Consider the following 26972-nt stretch of genomic DNA (forward strand, 5'->3'; position numbering starts at 1 on the left):
TTGTCTCCCCCACCAAGTAACCCTGACTCATGTAACTCCTAACTACACAATACCTCTTCCTCAGTTCCTGTCATGCTAACTAGCTAAGCATTAATCCCACCTGTGTGAGTGTAAGAGAAGGCCTATGGAGATGTCACGACTGCCTTATACCTGCCCTAACCCATTAGCTCCCTTACTGCCCCAGGAAGCTGGCCTTGATCTCTGACACAACTCCTTAGGTTGACCAGGGGATATGTGGTAGTTCACTGCCCTCTGGTGTTCACTGGGTGTAAATGCATATGTGTTGATTTAATTATCAGTGAACGCAGTCAAATGGTCTCCTCTAGCCCAAACCTCTCCTTGAGTAACCCCAGCCAGTCCACTTCATTAATGTATTTCAGAACTAACACAGCTGATTCAAATGGTCACCTAATCATCAGACCCCTCATTAGTTAAATCAGCTGTGTTAGTTATGGAATTCGTCAAATACGTGGACAGGCTGTGGGTACTCCAGGAAAGGTTTCAGAAACACTGTACCAGAAGATACAGACAGTTTGATCACCTTTATCAAAACAGTATCTCATCAAACTATTTCAAAGACCTTTCTAAACATTTCAAATCTACATTTATAGTCCAGCTTCTGTTCAGCAATCTGTACATTGGAGCTCTACATTAAAATGCTTGCCATACCCATCTCAACCCTTGTTGGTGTGACATGGTTGTCAAGTGGCGACTGTACCTTGGCCAGTGGCAGGAAATAGTTTGCTGCTGTGTCTAAGTGGATTATGGGTCAGTGACGGATCGCTCGCTCTCAGATTAGTCTGTCTGTCCCAGGGTACCACAGCGCTGGGGAGAGGGATGGTGGGGCGGCAGGGTGAGGCAGAGAGAGATTTGTCGGAATGAGGAACAAACATTAGGGAGTTAGGGTAGGAAGGAAGGGAGGGAGGAAAAAAGCAAGGGAGGGAGGATAGAGCCAAATATGCATAGACAGTAGGCTACAGGTGGGTGAGTGAATTAATGAGTCAGTCTACCACTATGCTGCCCTCCACTGGAGAGAAAAGGCACTGCTACTGATCTGCCCGGTGAATGCACAGAATTGTTGTGGCACTGTATCTATCTATCAAAGGGAGTACTGTATCTAATCACAGATGAATCATAAATGACCTTTATAGCTAGTGAGATGATAGTACATTATATCACAGTGTAACACTAGGATCCCTGTTGCAGATAGAAAGAGCAATAGTAACTCTGACCTGCTTGTCAGTCTCTGAGAGGGCGAGGCACAGGAAGGAAAGAGTGGGAGAGAGAGGCAGGAAGATAGCGGTTTTAGGGTTTCAACTAAATTCTCATTCTCCTCGATCTCTGTGACATACACTGATGCTTGAATGCAAATACGTAATGGGACATGTGTTTACAAAAGTCCTATTTTAATGTACAGGATAAAAAACAAATAATTACTGCTGAATCTAGGCATCTATAATCATTTAGTCACAGCGATCACATGCCTCGGAAGTGCAATTATAAAGCACAGTATCATGTAAACATAAAGCATTAATTTATCCATGTACATTGAAACCAACCACTCCACCGTCCGATAGTGTGACAATCTACCTGTATCTGAGCAATACCAATGGAAAAACAACACATTTTAATATACTAAGCTAACTGCCTAACCGTGGCTCTTTTGAATAAAACTACAGATGCACTCAGAATTACATAGAAAATGTCTCAGTAAATGGTCAAAGTAGATTGAACAGACACTTATATGCAGGGATAAAACAGACACTATTGAATAACAGGTTATGAGTACAATACAACATTCTCAGTATTCCACACAATCTGGGCAATCGGGTAGTGACTCCTAAAGTAGTCTGTACACCACAGGAGGTTGGTGGCACCTTAATTGGGGAGGATGGGCTCGTGGTAATGACTGGAGTGGAATCAGTGGAATGGTATCAAATACATCAAACACATGGTTTCCATGTGCCATTCCATCTGCGTCGTTCCGGGCCATTATTATGAGCCGTCCTCCCCTCAGCAGCCTCCACTGCTGTACACCTTGGCTCTATAAAAGAGCTGAGGTGTTATTGACAGGTTGTGGATACGTTATTGATCTGTTAGGTAAGTGTCCTTGACTCCTGCCTGCGATGTGTTGTCGTAATGAGTAATTGATGCGTTGTGGATAGGTTGTCCGAAGGTAATAGATGGGTTGTGAATATGTTGCTGATACAGCGGGTTGTTGATGGATTGTGGATATGTTGCTGGTAGGTTGTTGTAAGGTTATCACAGGTCAGGGGCCATTGATGTGGCTCACAGCTGGGTTGACGAAGGAGAAGTTGTTAAACATGGTTTGGTCCACACTGTTCATGAGGGTACGATCTGCACACGACAACCAGGGTTTCTCATTGATAAACTCCTTGTCAAAGTTACTGACGTCACTGGGGGATTTCTGCATGGACAGGAGAGAGGGGAGAGGTTACAACGCACACCCACACAGCGAGCACACACACACATGCATACAAATGCAGACTTAAACAAACACACACACTCGCAGTCTGAGGATGTACGTACCACAGTTGGCCTGAAGGGCGGTGCCACCTCTCGTTTCTCCAGAGCGTTCCAGTCTGTGTCTTTGAAGAAGGAGTGTTGACGGATGTTCCCCTTCACACCCAGCCTCCTCTCCGGCTCCCTCACAAACAGCTAGAAAACAAGCACACCGTAAAGTTGAAGTCGGAAGTTTACATACACTTACGTTGGAGTCTTTAAAACTCGATTTTCAACCACTCCACATATTTCTTGTCAACAAACTATAGTTTTGGCAAGTCGGTTGGGACATCTACTGTGTGCGTGACACAAGTAAGTTTTCCAACAATTGTTTACAGACATATTATTTCACTTATAATTCACTGTATCACAATTCCAGTGGGTCAGAAGTTTACATACATGAAGTTGACTGTGCCTTTAAACAGCTTGGAAAATTCCAGAAAATTATGTCATACCTTTAGAAGCTTCTGATAGGCTAATTGACATTATTAGAGTCAATTGGAGGTGTACCTGTAGATGTATTTCAAGGCCTACCTTCAAATTCAGAGCCTCTTTGCTTGACATCATGGGAAAATCAAAAGAAATCACCCAAGACCTCAGAAAAATAATTGTAGACCTCCACAAGTCTGTTTCATCCTTGGGAGCGATTTCCAAATGCCTGAAGGTACTACGTTCATCTGCACAAACAATAGTACGCAAGTATAAACACCATGCAACCGTCATACTGCTCAGGAAAGAGACGCCACTGCTCCAAAACCGCCATAAAAAAGCCAGACTACGGTTTGCACGTGCACATGAGGACAAAGATCGTACTTTTTGGAGAAATGTCCTCTCGTCTGATGAAACAAAAATAGAGCTGTTTGGCTATAATGACCATCGTTATGTTTGGAGGAAAAAGGGTGAGGCTTGCAAGCCGAAGAACACCATCCCAACCGTGAAGCACGGGGTGGCAGCATCATGTTGTGGGGGTGCTTTGCTGCAGGATGGACTGGTGCACTTCACAAAATAGATGGCGTCATGAGGAAGGACAATTATGTGGATATATTGACGCAACATCTCAAGACATCAGTCAGGAAGTTAAAGCTTGGTCGCAAATGGGTCTTCCAAATGGACAATGACACCAAGCATACTTCCATGTTGTGGCAAAATGGCTTAAGAACAACAAAGTCAAGATATTGGAGTGGCCATCACAAAGCCTTGACCTCAACCCTATGGAACACTTTTTGGGCAGAACTGAAAAAGCGTGTGCGAACAAGGATTCATACAAACCTGACTCAGTTACACCAGCTCTGTCAGGAGGAATGGGCCAAAATTCACCCAACTTATTGTGGGAAGCTTGTGGAAGACTACCCAAAACATTTGACCTAAGTTAAACCATTTGAAGGCAATGCTACCAAATACTAATTGAGTGTATGTAAACTTCTGACCCACTGGGAATGTGATGAAATAAATTAAAGCTGAAATAAATCCCTCTCTCTACTAATATTCTGACATTTGAGCTGACAGAGAATGTTAAATGTCAGAATTGTGAAAAACTGATTTTAAATGTATTCTGACTTCAACTGTATACACACACACACACACACACACACACACACACACACACACACACACACACACACACACACACACACACACACACACACACACACACACACACACACACACACACACACACACACACATCAGGACAGAGAACGCCTAGGTCACAACCTCCACTCCAATGGGAAAAAGACATCAAAGCACCCTCATGAAAGGTAACCAATCACACGCAGACACACACAGTACAGGTCACATCCATCCCGACCGTCAATCATTCATGTTGATGTATGTAATCTGGTGCATAGTGGACAACGTTGCCGTAGTTCATTCGTCGTGGCATTGCAGTGAGTGGACCAAGTTGTTGCATTGAGTGAGACCTTGATGAGGATGTCTCGTGCGTCCTTGGCCAGCCATTGGGGGTAACAGGGGTCATCTGTCCTGATGGACTGGAACAGTTCCTCCTCATCGCGCCCATGGAATGGAGACTGGCCAATCAGCATCTCGTACAGCAAGACCCCGAACGACCACCAGTCCACTGAGCTGCCATACTTCTGCCCCAGCAGAATCTATAAAACCATGACCGTTCAGTTCAACATGATGTCTCTTCATCATCATCATCATCATCATCACTTCATGATGTTTATCTAAAAACCAGTACATTAGACAGTACATTAGGCTTGTATGTAATTGATTAATGATACAAATCAATGAGATCAGAATTGAGTGTGAGAAACATTACTTCCCTAAGGATAACATTTCTATTGGTTATACACCTTTTAAGGGTTGCAATTCTGATAGTAACAGTGTAGATTCCTATAGTGATGGTGGACATGCAGTCACCTCTGGGGCGATGTAATCTGGTGTTCCACAGAAGGTGCAGGTCCGCGTTTCTCCCTCCATGTTCTCCTTACACATCCCAAAGTCTGCTATCTTTATATGGCCTTCTGAGTCTAGCAACACGTTGTCCAGCTTCAGATCCCTATAGACAATGCCTTTGGAGTGGAGGAACTGGAGCCCACAGATAATCTCAGCAGCATAGAACCTACAGCCAGAGGGAGGAGGGAGGGGATGTGAGGAGAGAGGGATTGGGTGGAGAGAATGGAGTGTGTGTGTGTGTGTGTGTGTGTGTGTGTGTGTGTGTGTGTGTGTGTGTGTGTGTGTGTGTGTGTGTGTGTGTGTGTGTGTGTGTGTGTGTGTGTGTGTGTGTGTGTGTGTGTGTGTGTGTGTGTGTGTGTGTGTGTGTGTGTGTGTGTGTGTGTGTGGTAGACATAGCCTGGTAGTGTGTACGGGTTAACTTACGTCGATCTCTGCACGTCAAACTTGTGACAGTTCTGGATGTGGAACATGAGGTCACCTCCGTTCAGATACTCCATCACAAAGAACAGGTTCTCCTGTCACACACACAACACAGTCATATCAACAAAAACCTGCGGTTTGTTTGTGTGTGTGTGTTGAGTGTGCGTGTGTGCGTGTGTTACCGTGGTCTGGAAGGTGCAGTGGAGGTGTGTGAGGAAGGGATGTTCCCAGGCCAGGGAGAGGACTCTCCTCTCCACCATGGTACACTCCACATCATCATCCAGCAGAACCACGTCCTTCTTCAGAGCCTTCACCGCAAAGAACTCTCTGCTGCTCTTCAGCTCGGCCAAGAACACCTAGCAACACACACAGAGGATGCGTACATGTAGGAAATCACTGCATTCAGCTATTCAGGGCTTGTCAAACGGAGGTGAAGGATCAGTCAGGCAACGTCTAAGTACACTCGAGAAGTCTCTTTAGTCCACTGGATCCAGGAACACAGAGCATGGCTAGAACATGTTCAAAGACTAAGCAACACACGTCACACTTTTATATTTTTTCGGTTTCATAACATCACTATGAATATGACATTTTAGAAAAATGATTCCGGTAGAATCACCATAGATTACCAGCAAATGTACTGAGATAAATGAACAGTAGTTTTTTGAATCAAATCAAATCCAATCAAGACAAATCAAATTTGATTTGAAAAACTACCGTTCATTTATCTAAGTACATTTGCTGGTAATCTATGGTAATCTATGGTAATTTTGGTCATTTACACCGGAATCATTTTTCTAAAATGTTTTCACTCACAATATTTATTTTTTCTTTATCGTTATATCTGTGTCCATATTGTCTGTGAGTTTCTAGTGGATAGACCGTATGATTCACGAGAAAACCTGATTCATGGAAAAAGCATCTAATCAACAATGACAAGATTTCCAATTGACTCTGCAACTTTTCCAACTATTTACTTTTTTCACAATTGCCAACAGTTTGGCACCAACACATTAATAAAAACATATTGACAGAGTAAAATAAATAAAAGTCTGTAAAAATGTAAAGGATATATTATGCCGAAACACTCATATTCAACACCAATGGTATTCACTAAGTTGATGGGTTATATTTAGGATCATGTTTTAAAGCTTTGTCATTCTAGTTTGTTTATTGAAATCGTCTTAATTGATTATTTTATATACTTTACATTTTATGAAAATTCCATAAAATCCCCAAAATTTCCAAAATTCTGGTGGTTTCCCTTTGTAACCCTAGCTATGACTAAACATTATTGGTAACACTCAGGTTGTGGCCAATCAGTGTCCAAAACACTACCCTATTGGCGTCCATTCTAGCGAAGTTCTAGTACATTCCGGATCTGGAACATTCTGACCAACATGTTTACAGATCCAAACATAATCATCACAATACCAACATTATATTAGTATTAAGGTTATGTTACTCCTCATGGATAGGCTCTCTTCCTATCACAATAAACTCCCACAAGCAGGGTGAAGATGGCAAGCAGGCCCTCTCCCCCTGCTAGAAACTTCTGCTTAGGTCATGCTGACCCAGGCTCACAGGCTTGAGTATAATAACAGAATATACACTGAGTATAACAAACATTAAGAACACCTTCCTAATATTGAGTTGCACCACTTTTTGCCCTCAGAACAGCCTCAATTCGTCGGGGAATGAAACTCTACAAGGTGTCAAAGGCGTTCCACAGTGATGCTGGCCCATGTTGACTCCAATGCTTCCCACAGGTTGTGTCAAGTTGGCTGGATGTCCTCTGGGTGGTGGACTATTCTTGATACACACGGTAAACTGTTGAGCGTGAAAAACCCAGCAGCGTTGCAGTTCTTGACACACTCAAACCGGTGCGCCTGACACCCACTACCATACCCCGTTGAAAGGCACTTCAATCTTTATTCTCGCCCATTCACACCCTGAATGGCGCACAGACACAATCCATGTCTCAATTGTATCAAGGCTAAAAATCGTTCTTTAACCTGTCTCCACCTAATGTTTTGTACACTCAGTGTACAAGTGTATGTTTGTTCACAATGCAATCCCAGTAAATCATGAAGTACACTTTAATCTGCACGGTTTCCATCAGCTAGAGCAAGACACATCATAAACTGAGACAAGACTTGGGCTTGATAAATGTCATAGTTATCAATGGACTGAGAAACGGGTTGCGGGTTCAATTCCCATGGGGGACCAGCACGTCAGAATTGTAAAAAAATCTATGTACTCGCTCTGGATAAGAGCGCCTGCAAAATAACTCAAATCTAAACGTCATTGTAAACTCATGGTCTGTTATAGAAACACTAGACCCATGTTGGTGATATGTCTTAAGCCCAGATAGACAGCGTATACCCCCAGGGCTTCACTAGGTGCAGTGGTTTCCCTCTCTCTGGTACCTTGCCGAAGCTGCCTTTGCCAAGCATCTTGTGGAGGATGAAGTTGTCCAGGGTGAACTTGTGAAGGTGTTCTTTCCTGGGGACGGCGTACAGCGTCTCAGGCTCCTCCATCACAGGGGCCGGCATGTCCCCCTCCGCTGGGGTGTCCCACGATATCCCCTGCTGCTCTGGAGGGGGAGGGGGGGGGGGGTGGAGAAGGGGGGAGATAGTAATTTAGTCTATTAAGTCTCAAGTTGACTTCAAAGTCCTCACAGTTGCATGAATGACCAGGTTGAGGAGACCTCCTTACCTTTTCGCCCAGCGGTGGCTGCGGTCGGGGGGAGACCTGCTACTAAACCTGAAGGTTCCCGCACCACCCCTGCCTGGCCCAGACGCCCCGGCCCGCCTCGACTATAGATCTCACTCTCTCTGGAGCCCCTGGCCTATAGGAAAATGCAAAGACACATGTAATAATTAATAACATAACGCAATGCTACAGTATCTGTATAACGGGCAGGGATAGATTCCTTATTTACAATCAACATACACTTTTGTATTTTTTTTTAATGCAAAGCACTTTGGAGCTATTGTGGATCTGTCGGAGAGCACTGACTTCCTAACCCCTCGACCCCTGAACTCTGACCTGCTGTTTAGTCTCGATCGTGGCCAGGGCTTCAGCCATCAGTTTCTGGTTGACTCCACACAGGTTGGCCACCTTTTTCTGGCACTTGTGATGAATGTTCATACTGCACTCTGCATGGGCAACACACATGGTTACACAGTATACAGACACAGATGGAATGGGACAATGAAATCAATACATTTTGATATGTGGGCTCCTGTAATAGTGAAATAGGGAATCATGTGAAAAGGTCCGGTGAAATATAATGGTTTAATAGGGCACTGTTATAATTTGAGTTGGCAATGGTATGATGTGATTGTGTAATGACAGTGATGTGATGTTATAATGTGATCAGGGTCTCTTCCACGGGAGGTTGGTGGCACCTTAATTGGGGAGGAAGGGCTTGTGATAGTGGCTGGAGCGGATTAGGTGGAATGGTATCAAATACATCATACATGTGTTTTCCATGTATTTGATGCCATTCCGTTTGCTCTGAGCCGTCCTCCCCTCAGCAGCCTCATGTGGACTCTCCTCTCACCCTCACACTTGAGTCCCTGCTTGGCCAGCCCCCACAGCAGCGTGCCACAGTGTTCACAGAACGTGGGGCTCTTGTAGTTGTACACCTTAAACCTGTGGGGCATGTCGATCTTAAAGCGCTCCTTGTGGATCTGCAACACACAGCAAACACACTCGGTCACCTGAACACGCCGCACTACAACTCTTTGTCGCCACTGAAATATGACGCAGGAAGTAGGCAACAACTGCTTTGGACGTTTTAGGGAAGTAAAAATCCCTGGGATAAAACTGTCATTTTTTTCTCTGTCCAGGATTGCTGAGTACTGGTAAACAGTGAGTACCGTAACCACAGAGCTGTCTGCTTCGAAGAACCAACCCACTATCTCAGTGTGTACTGTGAGAGAGTGTGAGTTAGTCAGTGTGTACTGTGAGAGAGTGTGAGTTAGTCAGTGTGTACTGTGAGAGAGTGTGAGTTAGTCAGTGTGTACTGTGAGAGAGTGTGAGTTAGTCAGTGTGTACTGTGAGAGAGTGTGAGTTAGTCAGTGTGTACTGTGAGAGAGAATAAGCTACAGTCAGTGTGCATGCGGTTGACTTTAACCAACAATAAACAAGTGTGTTACCTATGAGCTAAACCACAGTCACCAGAAACCCAGATACAATGTATGTCAGTCTGTCTGCATGCAATCTAAGAGGACCTCCAGTTGTTTACATTGAGGCTCCTCATGTCACAAACAACAGGACAAAGTGGACACATCACAGTTTACTGACACTATTATTGGGAACCCGAGCAACTAAATATAATGACAAATCCAAGATGCTCCAAAATGTCACTTATTGTCATCGTTGTATAGAAACGGACTACAATGCACAGGCCTACCATGGTCTCTTTGCTGTTGATAGCCGACCCAGTACACTTGGCGATGATTTTGTCAATGCATTTCTTGTGGATGGCTGCGTTGCACTCTGAAAGACCAATGATGGGGGGGATGAGAGTGTAGACATGAGAGAGGACAGAGGAGTGTAGGGATAGAATATGGAATAGATAGAAGATGAGGGGAGAGAGAGAGAGCAGAGGATGAGGGGAGAGAGAGAGAGCAGAGGATGGGGGGATGAGAGATTAGACAGGAGAGAGGACGGAGGAGTGTAGGGATAGAATATGGAATAGATAGAAGATGAGGGGGAGAGAGAGAGAGAGAGAGAGAGAGAGAGAGAGAGCAGAGGATGGGGGGATGAGAGATTAGACAGGAGAGAGGACGGAGGAGTGTAGGGAAGGAATATGGAATAGATAGAAGATGAGGGGAGAGAGAGAGAGAGCAGAGGATGGGGGGATGAGAGATTAGACAGGAGAGAGGACGGAGGAGTGTAGGGATAGAATATGGAATAGATAGAAGATGAGGGGAGAGAGAGAGAGAGAGCAGAGATACTCACGTCGACACTGATAACCCTGCTTATTCAGACCCCTGTGGGGAAAAGAAACACAACATGAACAGGAATCAGGAAACAAACACTGGATGATGTGGAGGATGTTTAAATAGAAATACTGTAGTGAAAAATAGAAAAATAGAGAGGATCTATGTGAATGATGTCATTACGATATAGTATTCGCACTCCAATTGACAAGGTTTTAAATCAAGTTAAGTTGTGATATACATCCTGTACAGACAGAAGGGGTACTTGGTGTTTAATAAAGTTAGGTTGTGATATGCATCCTGTAAGGACAGAAAAGGTACTAGGTTTTGAAATGAGTTTCCATGGCCGAGCAGCATCACGCAAGCCTAAGATAACCACGCGCAATTCCAAGTGTCGGGTGGAGTGGTCGGGTGGAGCTCGCCGCCAATGAACTCTGGAGCAGTGTAAATGTGTTCTCTGGCAGTCTGACGGACAAATTTGGGTTTGGCGGATGCCAGGAGAACGCTACCTGCCCCAATGCATAGTGCCAACTGTAAAGTTTGGTGGAGGAGGAATAAGGGTCTGTAGCTGTTTTTCATAGTTTGTGCTAGGCCCCTTAGTTCCAGTGAAGGGAAATCTTAACGCTACAGCATACAACTACATTCTAGACAATTCTGGCCCAACATCAGTGCTCGACCTCACTAATGCTCTTGTGGCTGAATGGAAGCAATGTTCCAACATATAATGGAAAGCCTTCCTAGAAGAGTGGAGGCTGTCATGGCACCAAAGGGGGGACCAACTCCATATTAATGCCCATTGTTTTGGAATGAGATGTTCAGGTGTCCACATACTTTTGGTAATGTAGTGTATAGACTGACCAGGTGACCAGGTGAATCCTGGTAAAAGCTACGATCCCTTATTGATGTCAACTGTTAAATCAACTTCAATCTGTGTAGATGAAGGAGAGGAGACAGGATAAAGAAGTATTTTTAAGCCTTGAGACAATAGAGACGTGGATTGTGTGTGTGCCATTCAGAGGGTGAATGGGCAAGACAAAAATGAGGTATGGTAGTAGTTGCCAGGATCACCGGTTTGTGCCGAGAACGGCAACGCTGCTGGGTTTTTCACGCTCAACAGTTTCCCGCGTGTATCAAGAATGGTTCACCACCCAAAGGACATCCAGTCAACTTGACACAACGGTGGGCAGCATTGGAGTCAACATGGGCCAGAATCCCTGTGGAACGCTTTCTACAGGTTGTATAGTCCATGCCCTGATGATTTGCTGCTGTCCTGAGGGCAAAAGAAGGTGCAACTCAAAATCAGGAAGGTGTCCCCAATGTTTGGTATAGTCCGTGTATAGTGTTTCGGCTCAGTGGACGTACCAGACAAACTCTTTACAGACGGAGCAGAAGGTGGGCTGGGGGAAGAAAGTGGCGCTGAACTCGTGACATTTGACCTCATGGACCTTGGCCTGTTTGATGGCTCCGCGTCGTGCGTGGAGGGCAAAGACTCCCGGATCCCTGTCTCTCTCTCCAAATCCATCTCCCTCACCTGAACCTGTGGCGTCTGGGAGACAGGCACACACACATGAAAGTTATGTACAGCGCATAGTCTTGTCACAGTTAAAAGACAGAGGAAGAGAGAGACATGCTAGTTATGTTTGCTCCTCTGTGAACGCATGATAGGAATGCCCCTCTGCCAGTCTGTGTGTGTGTGTGTGTGTGTGTGTGTGTGTGTGTGTGTGTGTGTGTGTGTGTGTGTGTGTGTGTGTGTGTGTGTGTCTGTGTGTGTGTGTGTCTGTGTGTGTGTGTGTGTGTGTGTGTGTGTGTGTGTGTGTGTGTGTGTGTGTGTGTGTGTGTGTGTGTGTGTCTGTGTGTGTGTGTGTGTGTGTGTGTGTGTGTGTGTGTGTGTGTGTGTGTGTGTGTGTGTGTGTGTGTGTGTGTGTGTGTGTGTGTGTGTGTGTGTGTGTGTGTGTGTGTGTGTGTGTGTGTGTGTGTGTGTGTGTGTGTGTGTGTGTGTGTGTGTGTGTGTGTCTGTGTGTGTGTGTGTGTGTGTGTGTCTGTGTGTGTGTGTGTGTGTGTGTGTGTGTGTGTGTGTGTGTGTGTGTGTGTGTGTGTGTGTGTGTGTGTGTGTGTGTGTGTGTGTGTGTGTGTGTGTGTGTGTGTGTGTGTGTGTGTGTGTGTGTGTGTGTGTGTCTGTGTCTGTGTGTGTGTGTGTGTGTGTGTGTGTGTGTGTGTGTGTGTGTGTGTGTGTGTGTGTGTGTGTGTGTGTGTGTGTGTGTGTGTGTGTCTGTGTGTGTGTGTGTGTGTGTGTGTGTGTGTGTGTGTGTGTGTGTGTGTGTGTGTGTGTGTGTGTGTGTGTGTGTGTGTGTGTGTGTGTGTGTGTGTCTGTGTCTGTGTCTGTGTGTGTGTGTGTGTGTGTGTGTGTGTGTGTGTGTGTGTGTGTGTGTGTGTGTGTGTGTGTGTGTGTGTGTGTGTGTGTGTGTGTGTGTGTGTGTGTGTGTGTGTGTGTGTGTGTGTGTGTCTGTGTGTGTGTGTGTGTGTGTGTGTGTGTGTGTGTGTGTGTGTGTGTGTGTGTGTGTGTGTGTGTGTGTGTGTGTGTGTGTGTGTGTGTGTGTGTGTGTGTGTGTGTAACGACTGAGAGATAAAGGGAGAAAGGGTAAAGGTGAGGTTTCCTCTCGCCTGTTACAACATGACTTTATAACCCTTCAGAGCATGTTAATAAGACCCCAATAAGAGAGGGCACTGACAGAAACTCTGGGGAAAAGATGGGGTTCTGGAATGGTTGTAGGAACAGACATACGCAGACATTACATCTGCGTATACGATCCCTCACCACTCTTCTCCAAGTAGTATCTGGCCTCCATGAGTAAACGACCCTGTGGCTTCAGCTCCACCTGAGACAGAGCGAGAGAGAGACAGACAGACAGAGGTAGAGAGAGAGAGAGAGAGAGAGAGAGAGAGAGAGAGAGAGAGAGAGAGAGAGAGAGAGAGAGAGAGAGAGATGGAGAGAGAGAGAGAGAGAGAGGGAGACAGAGAGAGAGAGACAGAGAGAGACAGAGAGAGAGAGACAGAGGTAGAGAGAGAGAGAGAGAGAGAGAGAGAGAGAGAGAGAGAGAGAGAGAGAGAGAGAGAGAGAGAGAGAGAGAGAATGAGACAGATATATCCCCATATCAAATTGTGTGGACACAACACAATCCCATCACTCCAACCCTAAGGCAGTGGACCCCCCCCCCCTGTTGTCTTACCCAGATCTCCAGCTTGCCGTTCTCCTTTTTGCAGCATGAGGCCAGGGTGTCCAGCTGCACCATGGCTTCAGACTTTAGCTCGGCGGTTTTATCCTTCACCACCACGTGCATGACACGCCCCCGGTGGACATGGGCGTCAAACGTGCTGCTCCAGGGGGGGTACATGGTGGGCTTCTTCTGCTTGTACACCTGGCCCTTCTCTGGAGGGGTCAGGGTGTGTATGTAAAGGGGGGAGAAAGACAGGTAGAAACAGTCGAGAATCTTAACATTAGTCCATCTGTCATTGGTCCTACATTCTTCCTGACATGTGACCTGAGCAGGAGCAAAGAGTGGTCTGTCTCTACAAGAGGAGGTTGGTGGCATCTTCATTTGGGAGTACAGGCTGGTGGTATTGGCTGGTTTCCATGTGTTTGATGCCATACCATTAACTTCGTTCCGGGACGTCACTATGAGCCGTCCTCCCGTCAGCAGCCTCCTGTGATGTATGACTTTCACTTCAAACTATTTTCCTTCTGCCATTTAAATGTAACCTTTTTCTAACTAGTCATTTGACAGGCCTTCCTTTCCAGAGATGCATGTTCCTGCCATAGAATGCTGATTCTATCACTGTCTGCTCTGGACAGAGACAACGCTACCAGCTGTTGTCTATACTGAAAATCATTTCCCTCTGACGGGGGAAAACTGTCAAATTCTCCCCAGACAGACGGCTCATATTTTTCATCATGTTTCCAACCCGCCTTTGGCATGAGAGGCGATACGTTTTGCTTTAGAAGTCCCACGCAGCTCTGAGTTGGCTTCTGTCAGCCCAAGTCACGATCCGTTCCTTCGTTTTTTCTCTCTGTAGTGGTTAGGTGACATTTGACTGAGGAGTTGCTTTCATTTTTCTGTTCGGTGCTTTAGCCACAGTGGAGCTACGAAACGAGTCTGAGCCGGTCACAGCTTTGTAGTAAGGACTCCCTTAAACTACTCTGACTCCAGACCTTGAACTCTCCTCCTCAATAAGGTGGTCCGTTTCATTTCCAATCGCTCTGTTGGCACAACTGAATGCAATCAGTTTGCAGCTGCTTGTAGGCTAGCTAGAGCAACAGTGGAATATTAGTGGTAAACATCATACTGTACTGTATTTACTTTCGTCTGGGCCTTTTGATGGAATGGCAAAAAGCAGTACAGAAATCAAATTGACTTGAAATGAAACTGAATAACACAGGTCTTCCTGTGAGCTAATACACCCACGCACATCTCTCTCTCTCACACACACACACACACACACACACACACACACACACACACACACACACACACACACACACACACACACACACACACACACACACACACACACACACACACACACACACACACACACACACACACACACACACACACACACACACACACACACACACACACACACACACACACACACATGCAGACACACACACACACACACACACACACACACACACACACACACACACACACACACACACACACACACACACACACACACACACACACACACACACACACACACACACACACACACACACACACACACACACACACACACACACACACACACAGTGTTTCTCTACCACTCTATCTCTGTCCAACTACCAGAACAGCTTTGTGGTTGAAGTGAGAAAGAAATGGGAAAAAAATACGTAGATCCCTCCTCTTTCCTCCCCACGTCTCTCTGTTTTTAGCCTGTAACTGTCATCTTTACCAACGGTTACATATAGTCAGCAAGGAAACATAACTGTCCATCAGCACTCTGAAGTACTGCTATTTAGAGGTAACACTAACATGAATCATAAGCCCATTTACACTAATGGAACCCCTGGAGAAGAAAGGTCTGTTCTATTAAATGTCTGTCTATAAATATATCTGCCCTCTTTAATGCATAGACACTGTAGATGGAGTAAACAGGGACATGCTTACTGGGCACAACTTCTTCCTTCACTTGCAGCCCATGCGACACAACAGTCCTCAAGAAAATCATAGAGGTTCCCATGTTTCCCCATCACATCTCTCTGAGACAGACACACACACGCTCCAACTGACCTGTGTCTATAGCCTCCTTCATGTAGACAGCACAGTACGGGTTGATCATCTCTTCATGGTAGGCCAGACCTGGGTCCATCTCGAAGCTGGAGAAGCCGATACGCAGGAACGGAGACATGGCTGCAGGTACCACTCACTCGCTGACCTCCAGACAAAAACCTCAACTCAATGGTCACACAACCTCCAGAAAACCTTCAGAGAACCTCCCTCGCCACGGAAACAGCGATCCTCACAGTGAAGAGTTGTGCTTCAGTTAGTCCTTCTCTTGGGGAGAGGGGTCTTTGTGTGGATGTCAGCCCCCTCTGTGATACAGTCCCCCTCGCGCTGACTGGCCTTTTCCTCCAGATGAGAGATGGGTTGGCGAGGGAGGGAGAGAGGGAGAGGGAGAGAGAGAGAGAGGAGAGTAGGGCTCTTTGGCTCACAGCGGCAGTTCCGCCCTTGACGCCTCGCTCCTCTGGTACTGATAAGAGCTGTCCGTCACCCTGAGAAAGGAAGAGAGAGAGGGAGAGAGAAAGAGAGAGAAAGGGAGAGGGAAAGAGAGAGCGAGAGAGAGAGGGGGGAGAAAGGATGAGAAAGTCACAAGTCAGCATTAGTTATACCAATTCTCTATAATGAATTCCACCAGACCAGTACATTGTAAACCAAACAAATACAGACCAGTACCCCTCGTTTACATTACAAACAAACTAATCAGCCCTTTTAGTACCTAAAGCAAAACACCATATATTTAGCACTAAAGACCAATCAAACCAGCACTCTTTGGGTATCCAAAACAGCTTATACTTCCAGGGGCTAGTCAACCTCAGCTAGCCTATTTCCCCAAGCACCTTGGAGTCCAGTATAATCCCTATCAGTCAGTGCACAATTCGGGTGCTACCAGCTAGCTCTAAACTGTGGTGCTCCCAACACCAGTGAGCTGTCTGTGGTTAGCTAGGTGGCAGTGCTGATGGAGGAGAAAGAGACTGAGCGTCAGAGTGATATTTGAGGCCAGGTTGTCAGAGAGGAGACTGGGAAGGCCCTATTAATAGATATGCTCTGATCGGGAATACGTAGGGAAGAACTTCCAGCCCAACCTGGGTCACCCACAAACATGCCTCCCGTAAACCCCCCATACCCACGCAGGTGAGCTCGCACGCACGCACGCACGCACGCACGCACGCACGCACGCACGCACGCACGCACGCACGCACGCACGCACGCACGCACGCACGCACGCACGCACGCACGCACACACACACACACACACACACACACACACACAGCCATACCTCCCAAACTGTGATTCTGCACCACCAAGCTCCTTGTAGCTGTCTTTAGTACCCACCTCCTCTCTGTATGTTACACCAAGCTCTCGTTAACATGATGGGACTTCCTGTAGTCTGACTCGTTAACCACACTTCCTGTTTCTGAGCTGTTCTGTGAAGTCACACAGGTGGGTCTCTCTCTCTCTCTCTCTGACAAACAAGAGCGAAAAAAAACACTGAAATGTACCTACCATGTTCCAACATGACTTAAAGTACCACTAGAGAGCCTGTGTGAGAGATTGTTGGATTAGGAAATGTTCAGTCACGATCAAAACATGGAGAGTTCACCTGCTTTGGCTGTTCTGTAACAGTAAGAGAACGTTAGGTGAGGACCACCTCAGGGCATATTGTTGTTCGGTTACACTCTAATGAGCATTTTCCTATCTATCCCCACAACTTCCTCACCCCATCTCTCTCATTAGCCATCATCTCTCTCATATCTCTGTCTCTGTCTCTGTCTCTGTCTCCGTCTCTCTCTCTCTCAATTCAATTCAATTGGCATGGCAAGTTCATTATTACTTACATTGTCAAAGTATACATATATAAAAAAAAAATATATATATATAAATATATATATAAATAAATAAATGGTGGACCAACAGCAATAATAATAGTAGTAGTGGACATGGGATTACCATTAACAACAACTACAACAGCGATGTTAATCAGAACAACAATACATTAAAGCAATGGTAGTGGACCAGTGTCAACATGACTGAGAAGACACTTGACATGGTATGAAAGACAAAACAAAACCAGATGGGAAATATTATTGACATTACATTGCACTTTTCACTGGCTGTCCCTCAGGTTGTGGCAGAAGGACATATGTTGGCTGCCAAAACTGCACATTTTAGCTTTTCAAAACATAATTGTTGGATTTTTTCTTAATCTTTTATAGTTTCAAATTCTTTGTATTGAATTATAATTTTGGGAAATACATTTTCTCTTAGGTCTGAGTATTTGTCACAGTGTAATAGCAAATGCAGCTTTGTCTCTACCTCTCCCCTGGAGCAGAGTAAGCACAGCCTGTCCTCTCTGGGCAGCCAGGTTTATCTCTCACGATCGGTCTCTATAGCCAGACTATAGCCTAGTCAGTGTTTTCCTCCGTTTTCCAACAGTGACAGTGGTCAGATAGTCTGCCACCATGTACTGTCTGTTTAGAGCCAAATAGCATTGAAGTTTACTTGGATTTTTTGTGTGGTGTCTTTCCAATAGGTGATATATATTTATTTTTGTTTTGTGATGATTTGGTTGGGCCAGATATTCTGAGTGCTGTCCTGAAGCTCTATGGGGTTGGTTTGGGTTAGTGAACTGAGCCTCAGAACCAGCTGGCTGAGAGGACTTTTCTCTTGTTTCATCTCTTGACATTGTAGAGCTGTGTGATGGAATGTTTTGGGGTCAATTGTTTTTAGATGGTTGTAAAATTCGATGACTCTTTTTCTATTCGAATGAGGAGGGGGTATTGGCCAAATTCTGTTCTACTTGCGTTATTTAGAGTTTTTATTTGCACTTGCAATACAGTCTTGCAAAACTCTGCATGCAGTATTTCAATTGGATGTTTGTGTCACGGATGACTAGGAGGGGAAGGTAGGACTCAGGCGCAGAGAGCAGAGGGTTCACGGAGAAATGCACTTTATTCCGGCACAAAATGGTCATGCCCAAAACACAGGGAGGAAAACACAGACCAACCCAAAACACAGGGCGGAAAACACAGACCAACCCAAAACACAGGGCGGAAAAACACAGACCAACCCAAAACACAGGGCGGAAAACACAGACCAACCCAAAACACAGGGCGGAAAACACAGACCAACCCAAAACACAGGGCGGAAAACACAGACCAACCCAAAACACAGGGCGGAAAACACAGACCAACCCAAAACACAGGGCGGAAAACACAGACCAACCCAAAACACAGGGCGGAAAAACACAGACCAACCCAAAACACAGGGCGGAAAAACACAGACCAACCCAAAACACAGGGCGGAAAACACAGACCAACCCAAAACACAGGGCGGAAAAACACAGACCAACCCAAAACACAGGGCGGAAAACACAGACCAACCCAAAACACAGGGCGGAAAAACACAGACCAACCCAAAACACAGGGCGAAAAAACACAGACCAACCCAAAACACAGGGCGGAAAAACACAGACCAACCCAAAACACAGGGCGGAAAACACAGACCAACCCAAAACACAGGGCGGAAAACACAGACCAACCCAAAACACAGGGCGGAAAAACACAGACCAACCCAAAACACAGGGCGGAAAACACAGACCAACCCAAAACACAGGGTAACACGGTCCAGAGCACAATAACACCTCCAATACAAGATGTGAACAAAATATAATCCTGCACAAATAAGGGCGGGGCTTCACAAGCTAGGTAAGCAAATCAAGAAAACACAAATAGGAACAGGTGCAACTCATAAGACTAAACTAACAGAAAAGGAAAAGGGATCGGTGGCGGCTAGTAGACCTGTGACAACGACCGCCGAGCACCGCCCGAACAGGCAGGGGAGCCAACTTCGGCGGGAGTCGTGACAGTTTGTCCCATTTGGGAAATTCGTTGTTAGAGATTGGACGCCATACTTCGCTGCCATATAGAGCAATTGGTTCTATAACTGATTGGAACATTTTGAGCCAGATTCTAATTGGAATTTAGATTTTAATGTTCCTTTTAATGGTGTAAAATGCTCTTGATTTCGGTGTTGTGTAGGGTGATACCAGGTGCTGCCGATTCTTCTCATGTTTTAGCCAATTCATTAATGTAGATGTTAAATAGTGTTGGACTTATTGGGCAGCCCTGTTTCTCTCCCCGTCCCTGAGAGAAGAAGTCTGTTTGCTTGTTGCCAATTTTAACCGCACATTTGTTTATAGTGTACATTGATTTAATAACATTGTATGTTTTCCCTCCAATACCACTTTCTATTAGTTTATTTAAAAAAAGACGTTTGTGCCAAATGTAATAAAATGCTTTCTTGAAATCTACAAAACACGAGTAGATTTTGCATTTGTTTTGGTTTACCTGGAGGGTGTAAGTGTGGTCTGTTGTACGATAATTTTTTTGAAATTCAATCTGGCTTCTGCTCAGGATGTTGTGTTCGCCAAGGAAGTGATGTAGTCTGATATTTATAATACCGCAAAGAATTTTCCCCAAGTTGCTGTTAATGCAAATTCCTCTGTAATTATTTGGGTCAAATTTGTCTCCATTTTTATAGATTGGTGTGATCAATCCCGGGTTCCAAATATCGGGGGAAATGCCTGCAGTGAGGATAATGTTGAAATGTTTGAGTATAGCCAATTTGAATTTGTGGTTTGTATATTTGATCATTTCATTTAAAATACCATCAGCACCACAGGCCTTTTTGGGTTGGAGAGTGCATAGTTTTTCCAATAATTCTTCTTCTGTAATTGGGGTATCCACAGCATTCTGATAGTCTTTGACTGCTGATTCAAGGATTTGTAATTTTTCTTGTATATCTTTTTGTTCTGGGCTCTTTGTTATATTGCTGTAGAGTTTTGCAAAGTGATTTCTCCACATATCCCTGTTTTGGATAGCCAATTCCTCATGATGAGGTTTGTTTCATTTATTCCAATTCCCCAAGAAGTGGTTTGATTCTATGGATTCCTCAATTCCATCAAGCTGATTTCTAATGTGCTGTTCCTTTTTTGTTCAGCCTACAGACCCGGTGTTCCACAGAGCTTCACGAGCTGTACTCCATTTTTGTTTTTCAATTTGTCATAGTTGTTTCTGTGGGGATGGAAAGGTTGCTTCCTGGTAGGTGTTTATCCCCATGACTGTTAATAGTGTCTTGTTCTTCTGCTGTTCTAGCATTCAGGTCTCCACCGACCAGTGCGTTGCCTCGGGCCTGAAAGTGACTAATTTCCCCCTCTAGAATGGAGAAACTCTCTTCATTGAAGTAGGGTGACTGAGGGGGGAATGTATGTGGAGGAAATGGAGAAACTCTCGTCATTGAAGTGGGGTGACTGTATGGCACAGAGGAATACGTTTTTATCTGTCAAGATGGCCTCCTTGTTGATTTTTAACCAAATTAAGAATTCTCCTGTTTTGATCAATTTGATTGAATTAATTAGTTCAGATTTATACCATATTAGCATTCCCCCTGAGTTTTTATTTTTTATTTTTTTAACCTTTATTTAACCAGGCAAGTCAGTTAAGAACACATTCTTATTTTCAATGACGGCCTGGGAACAGGGGCAAAACCTTGTCTGCTCGGGGGTTTGAGCTCACAACCTTCCGGTTACTAGTCCAACGCTCTAACCACTAGGCTACGCTGCCACCCTGCCCTGTCTGATTCCTTTTAATTTAGTGGATGGTATCATTATCTCCCTATATCCTAGTGGACAGCCAGTGGAATCATCACCTCTGAACCATGTTTCCTGTAGTTCTACAATATCCATATCATCAATTTCTTTCAGGAAGTCTGGGTCTCTGCTCTTTAGCCCAAAAACAGGGGACTCCAATCCTTGTAAATTCCAACATGCAACGTAAAAAGATTTCATAACTTTTTTTCTTTACCTTCAAAAAATGAGACAAACACTCACAATCCAACAAGAACTATTAAAATAGGATTTTTCAATTAACATAAACTATTATTATGCAAATGTGATTTGTTTATCATTTAAGATAGCATTTGTGTCATGCCACTTGGGTGGATGAAGTGTGCTCATCTTACCATGACCCTCGGCCTATCACATGTGAGCATAGCAGACTCAGAATGTGTTTAATGTCACTCATTTAGTTGGTGGGGCCTGTGCCAGTTGCTCCTCTCACAGCCTGTGCGTAGCTCTGCCTGCTGGGCTGTGGCTCCTCCAAGTGTGGGTCTGCGGTGGGGGGGCAGGGGGTTGGGAGGCCTCGTCTGGGTGGGTCTAAAGCTGGGCTGGGGTGGTCTGTGCTGCGCTGGCTGTGGTGGGCATTGAGGTTGGTGGTGCTGTGTTCATGTCTGGGGGGTTCAGGGTGCTGGTCCAGGGTGTTGTCTCGGTGTTCTCGGCGGGGTGGAGATTGCTTTGCTGTTCCTGGGTGGAGAGGTCGGGCTGCGGTTTAAAGCGACGTCCTTGAGAGTCTTGGCAAGGATGGGGACTGTCTCCCTGTACAGGTGAAGATGGTCATAGAGACAGTCCAGATCGAGGGTGGGATGGTGGGCCAGGTGTACATTGGGTCGCAGGGCTCAGTCCCGGGGGAGGCTGGCGTTTATTCTATGGATTGTGGCGGGGTGGAAGTCAGTCCTCTATAGAAGGGTTGACACCACGATTCTTGAGTTGGGGAAGATTGCGGAGGCCTTCTCAATCCCTCCCCGTAGTGAAGTCGCCACCCTCTCCTGCTGAGCACGCAGGTCGTTGCTTCCGGTGTGTATGATTATGTGGCTTGGCGACCCGAGATGGGCCTTATCAAGCAGCTCCATGGCAGTCTGTGTTGTTGGGCACCACACCTTTCTCCTTTTGTGTCGAGGGAAAGGTTTCTTCTCCTGAACAAACTTCCCATTTGAGTCCATCAACAGGACAATGTCAACCAGTGTTTCTTCTGGACTGGGGGGCTGGTGGGTGTTGGAGCTGGGGTGTGGCTGGTCTGTGCCGGTGCCACTGTCAGTGGTCTGGGGAGGAGGGGTGCAGTAGGCAGGGCTGGGGAAGCCTGGCTGGTTGAGCTGGGCTCCTCTGCTGTATGAGGGCAGGTCATAGAGTAGTGATCTAGCTGCTCCTGCAGGCTGTCCTCTGTTCTCTTTCTCTCCTGCAGCTCCTCTCTTAGTGTGGTCAGATCGTTATTACTGCTCTGCCTGTCTTTTTGGAGCTCTTTCACCTCCTTTGTTAGATCAGCCATCTCTCTCTTGTGGTCCTTCTGTAGCTCAGTTGGTAGAGCATGGCGCTTGTAACGCCAGGGTAGTGGGTTCGATCCCCGGGACCACCCATACGTAGAATGTATGCACACATGACTGTAAGTCGCTTTGGATAAAAGCGTCTGCTAAATGGCATATAATGAACCTCTTTCAGTTGTGTTGCAAGGCCTGCTCTGTCCGCACCCTGGTTAGGAGCTCCTCTAAGGTGAACTCATCCCTCATGGCAGCCATGGGGGTGAGGAGGGCCTGAGCCTGCTCTGCACTGAGGGGGTCGCTCTCCTACTGGGGCGTGTCCTCCACTATGGTGAGAGAGAGGTGCTGGATGTGCCGTAGGGGTGGTACCGCTAGCTAGTCAAAACTTATTAACTTGGTGCAAAGTTACTTTTTTATAGCCTGAATGAGTAGAGTTGTTGTTCATCACTTGTCTGGAATTATTTTTCGATTACAGTGTTTATCTCATCCTAAAAACACACTCTCTCTCTCTCTCTCTCTCTCTCTCTCTCTTCAATTCAAGGGGCTTTATTGCCAAGGCAACTGAAATGGATAAACGAAAGTGAAATAAACAATTAAAAGTAAACAGTAAATTTTACACTCACAAGCTCCAAAATAATCTCTCTCTCTCTCTCTCTCTCTCTCTCTCTCTCTCTCTCTTTTTTGTTATAAGTGGCCCTAATTCCCATGTATTTATGCTGGAACAACAACAGTGGTCCTTGTTACACCCAGAGGTTCTTACATCAGATTAGCAACCCCAGTAATTTCTGTTGTAAACACAATCACTTCATGTTCTGTATCGTTATGTGTTGGTTATGATGCTCTGTGGACACCTTAAGGGTCATAGAGGTTTGACACAAGATGAACTCTTTCAATACTGTTTCCCTCAACTACTCAACTTACTGTAGTGAGTGTGTGTGTGTAGGCATGTCTCCCCACAAGCCCTCATGAAAGGCTAGCGATCTCTTTCATCCTGACCTCCACACACACAGAGTCGGGAGATCAAACACAATGACCATCGCCATATGAACAACTTTCTCCTCAGTTTAACCTTTAGTGGACCTTTCATGAGGGTCAAAGAGCCTCCCATCAAACCTTCTTCTGTAGGCTCCACCATCAGAGAGGAGTGTGTGTGTGTGTGTGTGTGTGTGTGTGTGTGTGTGTGTGTGTGTGTGTGTGTGTGTGTGTGTGTGTGTGTGTGTGTGTGTGTGTGTGTGTGTGTGTGTGTGTGTGTGTGTGTGTGTGTGTGTGTGTGTGTGTGTGTGTGTGCAACCAGGTCACCCATGATGTAAGACAGTATTCAACGTCCATACATGTCTGAGGCCATTGGGAGATGACGTTGAAACTGGCCATTAGGGGCAGAGGTTAGCGCTGTTACCTTCAAGTAGGTTTCTGTTTGGCTAGGGTGTTATGGACAGGGATGGTGGATAGGTTGAAAATTGTTCTTGAAATGTTGGTTTTAATCCTATCCCAAACCTTAAGCCTTACCTCAACCAATCAGAGTTAATGCCTTAACCTAATCCTAACCTTAAAAATTCAGAGTTAATACTTAAACTTAACCTTAAACACGTACACATTTTTTGGAACGACTTTGAAATTTGATGTTTGAGAAACATGGATAAACGTCTAATTCTGACGCGAGAGTGTGAGAGCTTGTTGGTGTGTGTCTTTGTGTGTGTGTGTGTGTAGTCTTTGAAGAACTTCCCTTTGTTGTAATTGACAAGGACACGTGTGTGACATCTGTAGAGGTCCTCAAACATGTGACGGTTAGACAAGGCACTCAACTAGTGACTGGTGGGTAGAGTGTTATGAGACCAAATGGGAAATAAGAGCAAAGTGATTGACCTCTGTTTCCACAAAAGGAATAACAACAAGGTGTTATCTAGAACCTAAAAAGGTTGTGCGGCTGTCCCCATAGGAAAACCATTAGAAGAAAAATGTTATGCAATGGGGGCAGCCAAATAACCTTTTGGAACCCTTGTTTTCTAAGAATGTGGCTTTGACCCTTGAGGTGTGCGTCATAATAACATGGAGTGATCACATCAATGGGGTACAAGTAAAAACAAGGAGAGCTTTGTCCATAAGTACAACTACTTAACTCATTCCTGGCTTACATTTAGAAACATAGTCAGTTTTACAGCACTGAATACATGAAACATGACAATTATGTCAGAAAATAAGTGCCTATGGCAGGCTACTAATCCTATTACTCAACTCTACTCCACACACATGCATATTAGGCTACGATGCAGCATATCATTCATATTTCATTCCTCTTTCTCTACCATTGACTATAGGCCTACCTCCTTTTGAAGTCTATGGTGTATTTTCAAAGGTGAAGATTGATTCTCTGACAAGTTGGTGCCTGGGTGGGAAGGTTATAAGTGCATGCCAATCAGGATTTAAAATTGTAAATAGTCTTTTAATTCATGCAGTAGCCTATATTTCAGACTAGTGGAATGATCAAAATACCCAAATAAATCCAAATAAATAGGCATAGCTAGTAATACACAATGTTCTTCTATTACAGGCTGGAAATGTGTCAATATGCAAATGAGGAATAGGTATAATGGAATAAATGTATGCCTACCTTTATAAGTCAAACTACAAAACACAACTTCTTTGGTGTTGCGGTTCATTTGAAGCTAATGTCCATCTTTCTTCAGAGTTTTGTAATAACTGTGTCGAAGTAGCCTTGTGGAGGCACCAATGATCAGAATAAGTGCACCTCTATTTTACTACCAGCAGCACCACCGCTACCAGCAGCACCACCGCAGAAATCAAGGTAACGCCCCTTTACTATAAATCGGATTAATTAATGAAGAATTCAATGATGCCCCCCTGTGGAGTGACGTGGTATTACACGTGTGCAATGCACAGGTATGCTGGAATGGATTTCCGCAATGCGGATCTTTCGTTGTGCATCTATGGTTGAATATCCCAAAAAGTCAGTATTTTCAGATCCTGAACTCCCCCCACTCAGGTTCGTCCTATTTACTACCAGTGTTTGTAGGAACATACCCCATCGATCAGTTTATAATTGGGTAGGAAAATTCCCGAAAACCAGGGGTAGGCTATCACGCCAGAAAAGGGTCAACAGTAAAGGGTAATTGGAAGATGGACGATAATCCAGCTGTCCCGCAGCTGTTGAGCTGCTCAAATTCCCATCCCAGCTGCAATTGTATTAATTCAACTCATATCGTGCATGTCAGCTGCTTCCACTAGATGGCGATACTTGACTATAGAGTAAATGGTGTGTCTGGCAAATGCACAATACATGATCCGCAATGCCTAATATCTGGATGCAGATACTTAAGATATGTGGGTGTGGAGTGGGAGTTATGGGATGGGGTGTAAATATGAGGTTTTAGATATATTTCAATGTTGTCTTTTACTTTACAAAAACACTTGAAAGAAGGCTATTCTATCACTGGTAAAAATGATTGTTAGTTGTCTTCCGCCCAGCCTGTTAGTCTTGAATGTCAGAGCTTGTGTAACGTACATCGAATGCTTTGCTGGTCATGCAAACCAGTTCTCCCACTCTCTCCAGCCTGCGTGTTCAGCCCAGTCATTCTCTGAGTCCGGAGATAGGAGATAAGGGAGATAGCCAGGCTGGTCTGTCCGACTCCCCTACTAAAGCCAATGCCATGCGTAAACACAGTACTGCGCTGGCAGTTTCATATCCATTTCTTCTGTTGTTCATTAGTCATGCTATTGTTATGAAAACCCTTCACAATGTCATATCCCTTTTCTTTTTAATTTCCTATGACGTACTCTTATGGTGTAGGACATGGGAAATGTCTCTCTATATCAATTCCTTTCAATTCGTGGGGCTTCATTGGCATGGGAAACGTGTTAACATTGCCAAAGCAAGTATATATCTCTCTCTATCTCTCTCTCTCCATTTTTCTGTGGTATAACAAGAGATAGATTCTTTGGAAAAAATAAAATGTGATTTTTGAATAATTCTGCTCTACACTGGTAGTCAATGCCCCTTCCTGTTAGACATGATATAGTACGCTCTTAGAAAAAAAGGTGCTATATAGAACCTAAAAGGGTTTATCAGGTGTCCCAATAGGAGAACTATTTGAAGAACCCTTTTGGGTTCCAGATATAAGCCTTTTGAGTTTCTTGTACAACCCTTTCTACAGATAGTTCTACCTGGAACCAAAAATAGTTTCCCCATGGGGACTGCTGTACAACCCTTTT

General features: G+C 45.0%; 1 protein-coding gene across 3 annotated transcripts; it reads right to left on the minus strand.

Moving 5' to 3' along the window:
• Positions 1-1389: 1389 nt before the first annotated feature.
• On the minus strand, positions 1390-25502 carry LOC118392573 (protein kinase C theta type-like). 3 transcript variants are annotated; one of them, XM_052460274.1, is made up of 19 exons: positions 25354-25502; positions 25067-25128; positions 16932-17061; positions 15608-16089; positions 13544-13743; positions 13132-13192; positions 11679-11862; positions 10336-10367; positions 9785-9870; positions 8930-9059; positions 8413-8522; positions 8080-8212; positions 7791-7957; positions 5544-5717; positions 5365-5456; positions 4906-5107; positions 4443-4631; positions 2551-2679; positions 1390-2428 (listed from the first exon to the last, which is right to left on the minus strand). In XM_052460274.1, the coding sequence occupies exons 4-19, from the start codon at positions 15723-15725 to the stop codon at positions 2270-2272; spliced, it is 2166 nt and encodes a 721-aa protein (XP_052316234.1). In that variant the 5' UTR covers positions 15726-16089; positions 16932-17061; positions 25067-25128; positions 25354-25502; the 3' UTR covers positions 1390-2269. The 3 variants fall into 3 exon arrangements, with proteins under 3 accessions (XP_052316234.1, XP_052316235.1, XP_052316236.1); XM_052460275.1 differs by lacking the exon at positions 16932-17061; XM_052460276.1 differs by lacking the exons at positions 16932-17061; positions 25067-25128 and having other exon boundaries at positions 25354-25496.
• Between the last annotated feature and the right edge of the window lie 1470 nt (positions 25503-26972).

The sequence above is a fragment of the Oncorhynchus keta genome, chromosome 13, assembly GCF_023373465.1.
Source record: "Oncorhynchus keta strain PuntledgeMale-10-30-2019 chromosome 13, Oket_V2, whole genome shotgun sequence".
Lineage (NCBI taxonomy): Eukaryota > Metazoa > Chordata > Actinopteri > Salmoniformes > Salmonidae > Oncorhynchus > Oncorhynchus keta.